The sequence below is a fragment of the Zonotrichia leucophrys genome, chromosome 6, assembly GCF_028769735.1.
Source record: "Zonotrichia leucophrys gambelii isolate GWCS_2022_RI chromosome 6, RI_Zleu_2.0, whole genome shotgun sequence".
Classification (NCBI taxonomy): Eukaryota; Metazoa; Chordata; class Aves; order Passeriformes; family Passerellidae; genus Zonotrichia; species Zonotrichia leucophrys.
Window position 1 is genome coordinate 34147725 of NC_088176.1, and position 13684 is coordinate 34161408.

Consider the following 13684-nt stretch of genomic DNA (forward strand, 5'->3'; position numbering starts at 1 on the left):
TTTTTTAAAATTTTTTCTTATGTGTATCAGTAAGTCCTGAGGATTATTTTAAGCTTCCATTTTAAGAATGTGCTTATCTTGAAATCAGGATTTTGAGACTGCATTGTTTAAGGCTTAATAAACTTGGGTGAAGTGTTCTGTGGCTTTCTGAGCAGAATCTAATTGTCCCCACGTATACAAGCTGTGGCTACAAGAAAGTAATTTTTAGCTAGAACATTCAAACTGTACCTAAAATCAAAGTAATTGCCCAGTGTTATGATTTGCTGGATCCTAGGTGAGATCCTGGCTAATGGCTGTATAGCTAATACAAAAAAATATTGTGTTTGGAGGAACAGTGATTTTTTAATGAGTCAAAAAATGCACTTTTGGTTCTTGAAATAAACTAGGGAATTTGTGCAATCCACCCCCATACCTTCATATATCCTATCCAAAAGATTCCCTGGGTCACTTACAGACACTGTATACAGAAAGGCAGGAATAGGAATGTTTATTCTCCTTATTTGAGTTTCAGTACTGCAAACCAAGCAAAAGTAACTGAAATTATGGTTCCATGCAAATCAGACACCTGAAATCTGGCCTACAAAAACAGCCCAATGTGTTTGGGGATCTGCTGTCTGCTACACTTGTCAGGTCAGGTGAAGTAAGTTCTGGAAGGAAAGTGCTGTAGGATGCACTTAAGAATCAGTCTGTAAGTGTTCAGCCTATTCTGATGTCTGTCTCCAAAAAGTAGAGTGACTATCCGCCCAAATGTAAATGCTGAATATTTAACTACATTGTCGGTTCTTTTGTGCTTTTGTGACATTTTAAACTAAAGTAATGGAAAGTTTGTTTTGTTAAAGATAACTTTGCGTGCCTCTTCTGTAGAAGGGTTTCAGATTTATTCAGAAATGTGCATGTAGTCCCTAAGTAAAGCCAAAACACAGATGTGTTCAGGGGTAGGAAGAGCTTTAGAGGGCTGCTTGGTGTGTGTGGGTTTGGTTTTGTTCCTGAGGAGTGCATCATGCCTCTCAGCAGGGCCAGACTGTGTTGGAAGGTTTGCTTTTGAATGAAATTACACAATTTGTTTTCATAAAATACAAAAATCTTCTCCCAGTGTAATAATATATTTCTGTGTATTACTGGCTGCCCCTGCCCAGGCACCAGGAGACAAAACTGCAGAATTTTGTCTTCATTTCTTGCCTGGTGTTTCAGACCAATAATGTTTGTAGAATTGCTGGGTTACCCCCTCGCCCACAGTTCTGTTTGTTCTTAATTTAGTCACAAGTTCCTTGGCCAGTAGCTTTTAATAATCATGTAGAAGTTTAATCTTCCTTTAATTGTTGCTATCAAGAAGGCTTTTGCTAGATTTTAAGGTGAGGTAATGCAACTCTTTGTTCACTGAGGTTTTTTGCAGAGCTTCAAGTTGGCTCATATTCTCAGAACAACTCATATATAATTCATATATACCTTATCAAACTTATTACCAAACATAGTCAGGTATGTTCAGTGTTAAACCACATGCCCTGAGTGATAGCCCTCTTCCTGCTTTTTAAATTGTGGGAAAGGAGAAAAAATCTAGTAAGTTCTTTAAATACTAGTTCTGCTAAAGTAGAGGTTGCAAATAGGACTTTCAAATTTTGTCTTGGGTCATAATTTGTCTTGTTTTTACCGCTGCATTTAGTATTTTAGGGATTGCTGAGTTCTTATTGCATCATTGTTTCTTGTTGGATTTTTTAGTCTCTTTCTGAAGCACTACGTGTCTTAATCTTGAACATAATGTAAAACTTTATGGTCATGTACCACCTGTACACTTCCCTCCTCATAACTGTCAGGAGTGGATGATGCTGCTGAGGTGGCATTTGCTGGGGCGTTGTGAGGGGAGGAGAGGGCTGTGGGTGAAGTTCTCTGATGTTCAGAAATGGATGAAAGCCTCTTGTGGAAATACAATCTTGCTTTGTCTTCATATGTCACTTTTGATATAATGATTAAATAATCTCCCTTTACTCTGCATCTACTTTCAGCTGTTTCCAGTGGGGTTTTTGAATTTACCAAGCAATTCAAGTCAGTTTTATTAACACATACAGCCAGTAATTCATTTACTCTTGGAATGCACTTAGCCCTTGGGTAGACTGTGTTTGTATTGTCTAGGGCTGTTATCAACGCGACCTCAATTTTATTTATTTATATTGACTGAAATGCACTTTATGATTAAATATGTTGTATACAAGATATTCAGCTTTCAAAGCTTTAAATTGTTATGGGTTTTTCATATCTGTGTTACTGCAATTGCTTTATGGGCCAGATGCCAAAGCAACAGTGTCACATATCCTTGCACCTTTTTACCATTATAGTGCGGGGTTTTGCTTCCAAGTTTGTTTCTTGACTTAGCAGTAAATAGATTCTCTTTTTTGCAGAGCTTGGGTGTATCTGGATATTTAAGCTCCCCTGCTGTGTTAAGAGAAGTGCCAGGCACAGCTTGGCAGAAGTTCCCCACAATTTTGTGTTAAAAGAGCAACAACAGCAGAGAGCCAGCATGTTTCTGTGGTTTCTTTAGTAGAACCACTGTGTCCTATTAGTGACCTAGGAAATCCTGTCATGATTGCATTGTTTGCATTTCTGTTACCTTTCCTAGATTACCCTGGGGAAGTGTGTCACTCTGCCCCAGAAGGAATTGATGTCAGTATTTATCATGGAGTTGCAGAGTAACTGCATTGCAGAACAACAGTAGTTCAGGTTGGAAGGGACCTTGGGATGTCTACAGCTCACAGCTGTTGGTTTCAATGCTCAATTCCAAACTGAACTCCGACCTTTCTCTAAACTTTGACTGGTCAAGTGTTGAAAGGCCAAGGGCAGAGACTGCGCAAACTGTTTGGGCAACTCCAAGCCTGACTAACCCTGGTGTGAAATGTCTCCTGCGTGCATCTGTGCCATCTCTGATCAGCTCCTTCCTCTGCCTGCTGTCAGAACACCCTTCCACCATGCATGGCTGTGGAGAGCCTGGCTGTGCTGGTTTTGTCAGGGCTGCTCTTGGGGCCCTCAGAAGCTGCCTTTTCCTCAGGCTGAAAAGCTCAGATCTCACTCCCTCCTTGCAGGGTAAGAGCTCCAGCCCATAACCCTCTAGGTGTGGCCTTCTGCTGAACGTGCCTTACTTATTGTTGTCTGTTGTGTCAGAGAGCCCCAAACTGGACACAGGTGTGATCCAGAGGTGTCACCTCCTCTCTGCACCGTGCCCTTTGAGCTGCCTGTGCTGTCAGCTGTCCCTGGGCAGTGCTGCTGACACGAGCAGGGTGTCAGCTCCTTTTCCAGCAGAGCTACCTCCCAGGCTGTGCCATGATGAGTAGGTTACTCCACCCCAGCTGCAGGACTGCATTTTACACGTTCAGGTGATCATTTTTGAAAAAAAAGAGGAAAACCCTCAGGTTCTCTTCCATCAAAACCAGCTGGACATGAGTTTTCTTCCTTACAGTCCCAAGTAGTGCAATTTCTTTTGTGATGTAGCATGAGTACTTACTAACAGTTTGGGAAAAATGCACCTTCTAAAAGCTCAGAAGCCAGTTTTCTCTGTTTTGTTGTGCTATCTGTGTATATACCTCGATTAACCTTGTTCAGAAACTGGTCACATTACATGAATTAATTGGGGTCAGTGTAAGTTGCACAGGATAGTTTTGATTTTAAACAAAGGCATGGATTCTGATCTCTAGAAATGACAGACTCAAATGACAAATTGATGTACTGCTCACCTTGAATACGACCATCCTGACTGAATATGACCATACCACTGACCCTTCTGTTCTTGGAGGTAAATTTCTCAAGCACATTGGAAAAATATTTGATTGAACTTGGCACTGCTGTTACTGTGTCAAGTTGATGTATTTGCCCACCTAATTCTGTTGGAAATTAGTCTGCTGGATGTGCAAGTGAATGTAAAGCTGGGTGGCCAGCTCCTGTTCAGCTGGAAAGAAAGATAATTACCAAACAAAACCCAAACTATTAATTCAGATATTTTTCTTGTTTTGGTTAGAGGGGCTAACAGTTTTTAGTATTCAGAATATCCTTATATTTAATTTCTAAGAAATGTCTAGTTTTCTTCTGCTGTAGTCACTGCCATAACAGACATTTGCCATTGCTTTTTACCTTGTTTTTTTTTATTGAAAGACTGTAAAAGCACTCTCTGGTAATGTTAATCCAACCCTGCCTATGTACTTTTTACTCTTGTTTGCTCACAAGTCCAAGGATTTATTTGGAAACTGGTAATTTAGCTCCAAGTGAAATGCCCCAGCAGTGAGCAAGAGTAGCAGCAGCTTTCTGGTAACCTGAACTGTGATATTTGTGTGCAGGAATACAAGTGGGGGAAAAGTAATAATGGAATTTGAACAGCCTAATATGCTGTAATAAGGTAGAATAAAGCTATTTTTAATTAGCCAGTAACAAATGTTAACCTTATTTTAGATCAGGAAGCAGTGGTGAAACAGGGACTTCTGATGAGTTTTGCTCTCATTGTTTCTTAAGGCCAATTAAAAAAAATAGTTGGAGTGAAGTAGAAAAGCTAATAAACCTCATTAAGCCTAAGAAAGTGACATTTTCAGCTTGGTGTCTTGTTGGTGAGTCTGAGTATGTCCCAGTGTGAAGTTTTCTTTTCCTTTTTTGTTTTTTTTCTTCTTTTTACAGGAGAAGAGGGTTTAAAGTCTTCATTTTACTTGTGTGATAATGTATTCAAGTTTGCTGGGCCAGATTGGGAGTGCACAGCCTGAACAGTGCATGTGGATCAAGCTTTGGGACAGTTCCAGAGAGAACAAAGCTCACTGTGGATCTGTGCTTGGCCAAAAGTCTCCTACCTTGATGTGGTTCCCTGGCAGGACAAAGACATGGGGTCTGTAGTGTGCTCTGCAATTCAGCTATGACAGCATTTTGGTTTCATTACTAGCAGGCTGAATGGTTCTATGGGATGTTCTTCTGAGTGAAATTCAGTCTTTTCTTAGGAGGACATTAAGGGTTAGAGCAGTTTGCCAGGGGAACCATAAGGAACAGTGTCACCTTTAATGTTTAATTCTTTAATTCAGGATTAGCTGCCTTTGTGTGGGATGGAGCTGATTTCACTTGTAGCTGTACATTTCCTGAGGGAAGCCTTAGGTAAATGCTCTGGTTGGTGTTGTTGAGGTGGTCAGAGGTGATAATTTGCAGCCCAAGTGATGTGCCAGTGCACCCTGTTGGAGCAGGGTGCCCACCTGTCTGGGCTCTAGTTACTGCAGGCTTCAGGACTTCTTTCCCAGAGATATCTGGAGTCAAAGGATTTCTAAATGCACCCATCTGATAAAGTTGGCTACATTCTGTAACAGTTTTGATGATCTTCCCAAGCAGTTCACCTCTTTATTGCATGTGGTGAGACAAAAGTTGGTTCTTGCTATCTTTGGTGAGATAAAAGATGCTGGCTCTGATACTGGAACAGCTTTTTGCACTGTCCCATTGTTACTTTTGGCAGAGCCAACCTGGTAAATCTGCCAAAACAAAGAAGAAAATGCAGTAAGAAAAAGACTCTTGTATTTGAGCAGAAATAGAGTTTGACTTTCAGTTGATGTCTAATTAAGCTCTTAAACAGAAAAGTTAGAAACTACCTGTTCAGTATTTCAGTCTTGATGGGCACATTTTAAAACCTAAACTAGTTAGTGTGGTAAGTCAAAACAGGACCAATGTGACCTAAGAATTATTGAGGGGAAATTTTGAGCCCCTGGCTTAGAAAATTGATCCTGTGAAAATGGATCAAGCATGATAGGAATGAAAATAGTTAAAGCCTCAACTCCTACAAATTTCTTAATTTTAGAAGTGTTGGAGAAGCTGCTGTAGAGCTAAACAGAAATGGGCTTTTATATATTGCACTGCCTGTGGAAAGTTATGTATTGTGGGTATTGCTATTGAAATAGAGAAACTGGAGGTGATTGCTTGTATGCAGCTGTACAGGGATAGGCACTGAATTTCTGGGTGTGCTGTGCATCCTAACAAAAAGTATAATTTGGACAAAAATGCGTGTGCTGACTGCTTGAAACCTGCTTTCCACCGTTTTCAGATGTTTAGAGTTAGAATTAGAGAAATTATTGTAGTTGTTTTGGTTTGCCAATTCGAGATTTCCTGGCCAATGCAGCAAATCATGTGGTGGGCTGAGTGCTGGCTAAATGCACTCACTAGAATGTACTCACTCATTTCCTGCTGTGAGACAGGATCAGGAGGAAGGCAAAGCAGGCTCAAAACTTTAAAAGGGTATGAAGAAAACTTTATTAGTAGTAACTAAAATGAAGAATAATAAGAATCAAAATAAAACTTTCAGAACATTTCTCCTCCCCCCTACAACCTTTTCTTTCCCACTAACAATGTACAGAACAATTCAGTCAGTTTATCACCTCTAGAACAACCTTTCTTCAGTTCTCTTAGGGAGAGGAGTGTCCCTTGCCATGCCATGGAGACTTCTCCACAAGAAACAGTTCCATTGTAGCGTTTAATTTTCACAAATAGCAGTGCGTGGAAAATCTGCAATTGTGAAGTCCCTCCCATCTTTCTGCAGCCTTCTCACACTTGTGTTTATAGGCCATGTCAGCTTATGGGGTACTATTGTAAGGATGAGCTGTTTAAAAGTTCTCTTTATCTACCTTTGAAATCATCTTTGGGAACAGAGGTGGTCTCCTTCTCTGCCTGGGAGCACAGGGTCTTCATCACTCTTCTCTCTCTCTCTGTTCAAACTTCTTATGGTATCACAGCTACTTCAACATCTGCTTACTTTAGCATAGATGCCTTTGCTCTATTTTCAATTTGAATGCTTCATCCTGCATACTTTTCAATGAGTTATGGAGAAAAAGAGTCTGATGTGTCAATTATATTCTTCTCCATAGCTTTACAAGAGGATTTCAGCTTAAATTTAAGGCATCTCCCCATTCTCCTGCCATATGGGGCTTGATTCTTTCTTTACTGACCTTAGTGTCTTCATGTTGTTCCTCTACGTGTCCTCACTCTGTCCTTTTCTCTCACTTGAGGGAGGACTGAAGGTCTACAAACCTTATTTGGGCCCTGAAAGAGTCAAGAGCTCACCTGGGAGTTGCAGATGGTGATCCCTCAGGGACGTGAGCCCTGCTGGGCGCTGGCTGGAGCACTCGTGGTGATGGTGATAGTGATGGCTGTTCAGGCCAGAGCACTCATGGTGATGGCTCTTCAGGCAGCACTGGGGCTGTGTCAGAATCTCAGCTCCAGCCAGGGGCTGCTTTCTGCCCAGGCTGCAGAGCTGCCTTGGTTTCTTTGGTGGCCACACTGTGTGGAGAGCCGGGATCTCAGCAGCCAGGTGTTGAGTTCGTGAGGGTCCCCAGGATGATGTGAGACATGAGGAATCTGACTCCATGTTCTCAGAACGCTGATTTATTATTTTAGAGTATTATATTAAAGAATGCTATAGTAAAACTATACTCAAGATAGAGAAGGATACAGAGAGAAGGCTAGAAAAGAATGAATAATAAAAGCTTGTTACTGACTCCTCAGAGTCCGACACAGCTGATGGTGATTGGTCATTAAGTAAAAACAAATCACATGTTGGATAAAACAATCTCCAGACCACATTCCAAAGCAGCAAAACATGGAGAAGCTGAGGCTTCTCAGATTCCCAGGAGAAAATACTGGGCAAGGGGATTTTTCTAGAATATATAACAGTGACAGCCAGGCTTGGACTCAGCAGCCGATGAGACCTGGACTCTCCCCTGCCCGGCCCTGCCTTGGCTGGGGCTCTGTGGCCTCCCCTGCCCGGCCCTGCCTTGGCTGGGGCTCTGTGGCCTCCCCTGCCCGGCCCTGCCTTGGCTGGGGCTCTGTGGCCTCCCCTGCCCGGCCCTGCCTTGGCTGGGGCTCTGTGGCCTCCCCTGCCCGGCCCTACCTTGGCTGGGCCCCTCCTCTGCCCGCCCCTACCTTGGCTGGGCCCCTCCTCTGCCCGGCCCTGCCTTGGCTGGGGCCCCGTGGCCTCCCCTGCCCGGCCCTGCCTTGGCTGGGGCCCCGTGGCCTCCCCTGCCCGGCCCTGCCTTGGCTGGGGCTCTGTGGCCTCCCCTGCCCGGCCCTGCCTTGGCTGGGCCCCGTGGCCTCCCCTGCCCGGCCCTGCCTTGGCTGGGCCCCATGGCCTCCCCTGCCCAGACCCCGGCCCAGGAGGGGAAGGGAATTGTTGCACTTCAGGGAGTTCCTTTGAGCAACCTGCACTTTTGGGGTCTGGAGCACGCTGGCTAGAAAGGAGCTAACAAATAGGACAAGGATGGGTCTTTGTTGGGAGATCCAGAGAGTGTTTATTCTAAAAGGGTACAGGGACAAAGACAAAAACAGGCTCGGGGTAAAATAAAGAGAAGAAGGGGTGGATCTGAGGGACAAGCGCCAGTGGAAACAGGGAAAAGTGGTGCAGGGAGGAGCAGTAAACCAGGGAAACCAACAGGGGTGGAGCAATGTGGCAAATGAGAGCCAAAGGCGATCAGAAAAGGAGAGAACATTCTCGGGGGAATGCTAATATGGAAAAGGGGGCTGAACAGGGGTGACATCAACTAGGGGAGCCAATAAACCTTAAACCATTAATGTGTGGTTGCAGAGGCTTAGGGGAGGAAGGCTTTTCTCACCCTGACCCCAGAGGGGGAGTTTCTCTTAGCCTGGTTCTGTCCTTCCAAGCCTGAAGTGCTGTAGTCTCTGCTGCAGGCCTCCCAGCCTCCACAGGGAAAAACTGCTCTCTCCAGGCAGCAGAGGACAGAGAGCTTTTCCTGGAGTTCATTTTTATCGTGTGTGTTCAGCTTTCTAGTGGTTTAACAATGTGTCTGTCTTCAAAACCAGTCACTGATTGGTGGTTTTGGGCATGGAGGAAGCTCTCAGCAGCTCCTCTCAGAAAAATCATTTCTGTGGGTGGCATCTTCCTGCCTCACCAAATGTCAATTAATGCAAAACCGGCAGAATTATTAATTACAACTTGCATCCCCACTTTTATAAATGTGTCCCCCAGCACATAGGTGCTGCCTGTTTGATTCCAGCCTTGGTGCCTTTTGCTCCTGGCAGTATCAGAGCTTCTGCTCTTTTCCTGTTTGTAACAAATGTTTGTTACCAAGTCAGGAACCCAGCTGACCAAAATGGGGCAGGCAGAAAATTCTCATTGTTACTGCACCAGCATATTCTAGTCTATTAAAGTATCTTGCAAAATCTTTTTATGACTCTTTTCACGGCCAGTGTAACTGTGCAATTTGAACAGTTTCCTTCTTCTTCAGGAAGGGAAAGATAACTTGTAATATATTTCATTTGGGATGTTGGAGGTTTTTTATTCTTTTCCTGTTGCTCTTCCTGTGCTTTTTAATTCTCTGCCATGCTCAGCTACAAGGGTGTGTTGTTTTTCTCCCCATGTTCTGCGTGACGTTTGGTTGTCTTAAAATCATTCCCCCCTTGATAAATAAGCAGTGTTCAGAAGGAAAAAAAGGGAAATGCAAGGTGAATATTGAGCTTCTACCCAGCATATGTGTTACTTTAAATTAAAAATGTTTATGTGTATTACATCAGTAAATGTCCATATTAGGAAAAAGCCTCTCTAGCTAATTGACTGCAGAAGTATCTGCAGAAATAATCACTTTGGGATCCAGTGTTTGCACCTTCAGTTAGTCTTTTCTGAAAGAGATGAAATCTCCTCTCTTCATGTGGATATAATTTCTGGTTTTAGTCTGAACTGACTGAGCACAACCAGACTGCTGCTTTTATCTAGCTGTAGTATGTGTTGTGTCCTGTACCTCTGATCCTAAAAGACACAGCAGTTGTTCTGGAAAACCCTCCCACTTTTATATGGCAGAGGCTGGTATTCTCTCTCTCAGTGGAGATATCCATAGCAAGCTCTTGATGTTAAACTCAAAGTGAAATGATGGTTGCTGTTCTCATAAGTGTGTGAGTGAAAACCTCCTTGTATTTGATATACTGCAAAGTGGAAGAGTGTGATTTTCCAACCACAACAAAAATGTTGGGATTTTTCTGTCCCCTTCCATCAGCTTCTTAATTTATGAAGCTGAAATGGAAGTTGGTCTAAGCAACATCTGACTGATACTTCTGCTTGAGAAGAGAACCAAAAGCTGAGCAAACTTTTGTTTGGAGAACAGGAATGCTGCTTTGCTATGTTAAATAAAACATAAGATTTAATTTCTGAAGAAATAATTATTTCCTTGGTTTTGTCTGTTTTTGGTACAGGTTATTAATGCTGCTTTAGCTCTTGCTGCCAGACCAAAAAGTCAAGTTGTGAAAAACAACATGGAGATGTACAGGAGTACGTGGGAGAGTCACATCCGTGTTCTTACTGAGGCTGTGGATGATATAACAAGTATTGATGATTTCCTTGCTGTGTCAGGTATGATCATTTTCAGAATCCAATTGTTCTTTTATATGCTTTGAACATTTTTCATCACTTTTCAATAGGAAAATATTGAAGTGGAGGGAGACGACCCACCTTTGTTGGTCCAGCACCAACTCCGTTTATTGACTCAATCAGTCACTTTTTATAACCGTGTTAATTAAGTTCATGCATATTGCAAAACCCGAGCTCATCATAGGTCAGAGATAACACACCAACCCCTCCTTTTGTTTTCAATACCAAGATTTGTGTTCTCAAAACTTACTTTTACTTTCCCAGAACAGCCAAAGATAGAATATTCACCTGCCATGAGAAAACTGCCTGATAAGTCTGGTATGCAAGGTTCTCAAGGCCTTCATGTTTGTCACTTTTACTAGTAATTAAAAACAACCTGAGAACTTCTGCTGTTTACAGAAACAGGCTGTGAGAATTTGCTCCTCACAGCTGCCTTCTAAGCCATTTCTGAAAAATCTCCAACAGGAAACCAATGAAAGATGAGATTGTATATTGATATGTGAAACCCTTGCTGTTGTTTCAAACACCCCCACCCCAGTGGGGTGCATTTCTCCATCCCCACAGCTCCATTTACCTCTGCAGTTCCAGATCCTCTCTGCAGCTGTGAGAAGTCTCAAGAAAAGGAATTCCACATTTCTGTGCATACACCTTAAAGAGGTGCTTGAGATACCCTGTGTTCCAGTTCCTGTGCAATGCACAGTAGAATTTCTGGAATTTTCAGTGTCACAGATATCTGTCACACAAAATAGACTTTTACAGATCTCTTCAATGAGCAGGCCTTGGGTAGTAAACTGTATTTACTGAAGCAGTGAGTGTCTTCATCATTTAAAAAGAAGAGGGAAAAAAGTTGTTTCACTTTTTGTGTTTAAAGATCCCAGTTCTGAAGTAAGGTTCTGCCCTCACTGTCTCACTTTCCTTAGTGAGGAAAACAAAAGCATTTCCTTTGCTCAGTGCCTGTTTTTTCTGTTGATCCTGCTAAAATACACCTTCATATGCATAGTTTAGAAATCCTTGTGTACCTGTCATGGACTTGGGTCTGAGTGTAGAAGAATTTACTGCAAATAATGTGGCTTTGTTATTCACAGTTACTCTCCTGTGTGTGTCTCAGCATCTTCATACAGAGTAGCAGAAGCTGAGAATTATTTTCTCCCTGTGTAAGTTAGCCTTTGATGGAAGTGCTTTATGAACCTGCCTCCTGCTTATAGTGCAAATCTTGCCTGTTCCTGAGATTTCCTGAAATTTATGCAGGTATTGCTAAAGCTGTTAATAAAGAGATGAAACAAATAAATTTCTAATGAATAAAATATGTGAATCTCTTTAAAACTCAGGAGATTTCATAGTAGGTTAAAAATCTTCTGTCAGATTTATTGAGCTAAATGATTATTTTTATCTATACAGTTATGATTCATTAAAATAGCACATTTCAGGTTTTTTTCCCAAAATTTCTTGGACTTGAGGAATAAAATTAAGCATTCCAATAATAGTTGTGTTGAAGAAAAATCTGTCATTGGGCAGCTGTTCATTTCAGAGAAGACTCCTGGCTCTTTAGTGTATTTACATTCTTTAGTTGAACACATTTAAATGATTGACTATTTCACAGTAAGTAAAAGCAGAAACTAATTCAGGTAGCACTGATGTGTTGGCCTACATGCTATGAGGTCCAAGAAAGGTAAACATTGCTGTATTTCCTTTAAATTGTGTGCAGAACATCTTCTGTAAGCTTTGGTGGAGCCCTTTGGCTCATGTTAATTTAATTTGTTTAAACTTCAAGTGTCATGCTTGTTCCTAAGGGCTCTGTTGAGAAGATGTTTCTCTATGGCAATGTCACCTGTTTGCTTTGGGAAGGTTTTTTTTACTAGTTCATGTACAAAGCAGTAATTTTTAGGAGTAACTGTAAGGAGCAGTGGAAACCACACTTGGTTTACTCCTCAGTGTATCAGCACCATTGTTGTGTTCTGAGGGATTAAAACATTCACACACTGCTCTGTCTAAATAGAAAGGTCACAAGTGGAATAGGAAATAGTATCTGCCCTTTCTTGGAAATTACTCAGTAATTAGGGAAGGTGTTGTGCTTTGAGGATTGTGCATTGTGTTAGAGACAAGAGAATTCCAGACCTGGTATTTAACAGCCCTGGTTTTCTACAGGAGTTAGCATTGTACATCTCATGCCAACATGGGCATTCTGGGCAAGAAATGCCTCTTTAAGTAGCAGATTGCTTTCAGAGCAGGTTCTGTGCTGAGCTGGCATGCCAGCTCCTCACTCATGAGAGCTGGAGCTGCTGAGTTTGCAGGTGGGGGAAAGGATGAATCCTGGAGTCAGAATTGCATCCAGAGTTACAGGACCCTTTTTAGGAAATACAGTACACACCTTCCCTGCTGGTTCTGGTGATTGAGAACTCTGCATCACACAAGAGAATTGCCTGCTTTAAAGTTCATCTTAAATTTCTTCTCAGACTGATTGAGAGGTCAGGTATTTCTGACAATCCTGCCTGTCCCACTGGCACTCAGGGAAGGAGAATTGTGAGCATTTGGAAAGTTGGTTGTTTTTTCTTTGTTGTTGTTTTGTTTGTTTTGTTTGTTTTGTTTTTTGTTTTGTTGTTGTTTGTTTTTAATATTAGAAATGACATCTAATAATAAACAAAATGCCGCTCTTCTTTTTCTGTGTATTGGTCTTTACTTTTCAGATTCATGCATCTTCTTGAAAATGGATTTTTTTTTTCAGTTGTGTTTTGTTGTTGCCAGTTATACGGTACTATAATCAAAGGAAAACAGCACTACAGAACAAAAAAGATGAAATCAGGTCTTTACAAGTGAAAAAGAGGTCTGATTGCAAACAGTTGTAGTAGAGGTCTGTTCCCTCTAAAGGAAAGCAAGAGTTAATGACTTGTGCAAAAAAAAAAGTCATTGTAATTATGGAACACTATAAATTATGATACTGTTGTTCATAGATTTGTTACACCTTGTAGGAACAGAGAATCAGTCTCAGCCTATCAGTTTTGGATAGTTAATTTATGCAAGGAAGAATGTGGGTGTTAATCTTTACAACCCACTGACATTAAGTTAAAAAATTACTGTCATCCATTTATCATGATGATGTGAAGTTACAGATTCATAAATTAAAATGTGCTGTTGCATTCGATGCATGAATTTCCAGGAAACCAGTTTTGTTCTGCTTGTAATTGCATTCATGGTAGTAAATCTGAAGTTTTATCCTCAACCCTCTGCTCTTGTAAGCGGACTCTTGGTGTCTTCTCTCTCATACAATTAGCCTGAAACAGACTTTGAGGCTCATTTCCTAATGTTGATTCTTCTGTGTTATTT

At 41.6% G+C, this 13684-nt stretch overlaps 1 protein-coding gene across 6 annotated transcripts in view; it reads left to right on the top strand.

Annotated features, from left to right (window-relative positions):
- CTNNA3 (catenin alpha 3) overlaps window positions 1-13684 on the top strand; it is a 421206-nt gene that overhangs the window by 291056 nt on the left and 116466 nt on the right. For 4 of the 6 annotated variants that reach the window (XM_064716469.1, XM_064716471.1, XM_064716472.1 and 1 more), the window contains one exon: window positions 10189-10345. In XM_064716469.1, coding sequence (XP_064572539.1) covers window positions 10189-10345 — 157 coding nt within the window. Of the gene's footprint in view, window positions 1-4647; window positions 4850-10188; window positions 10346-13684 lie in introns of those variants that run through there. The other 2 variants (XM_064716473.1, XM_064716470.1) reach the window with 2 other exon arrangements.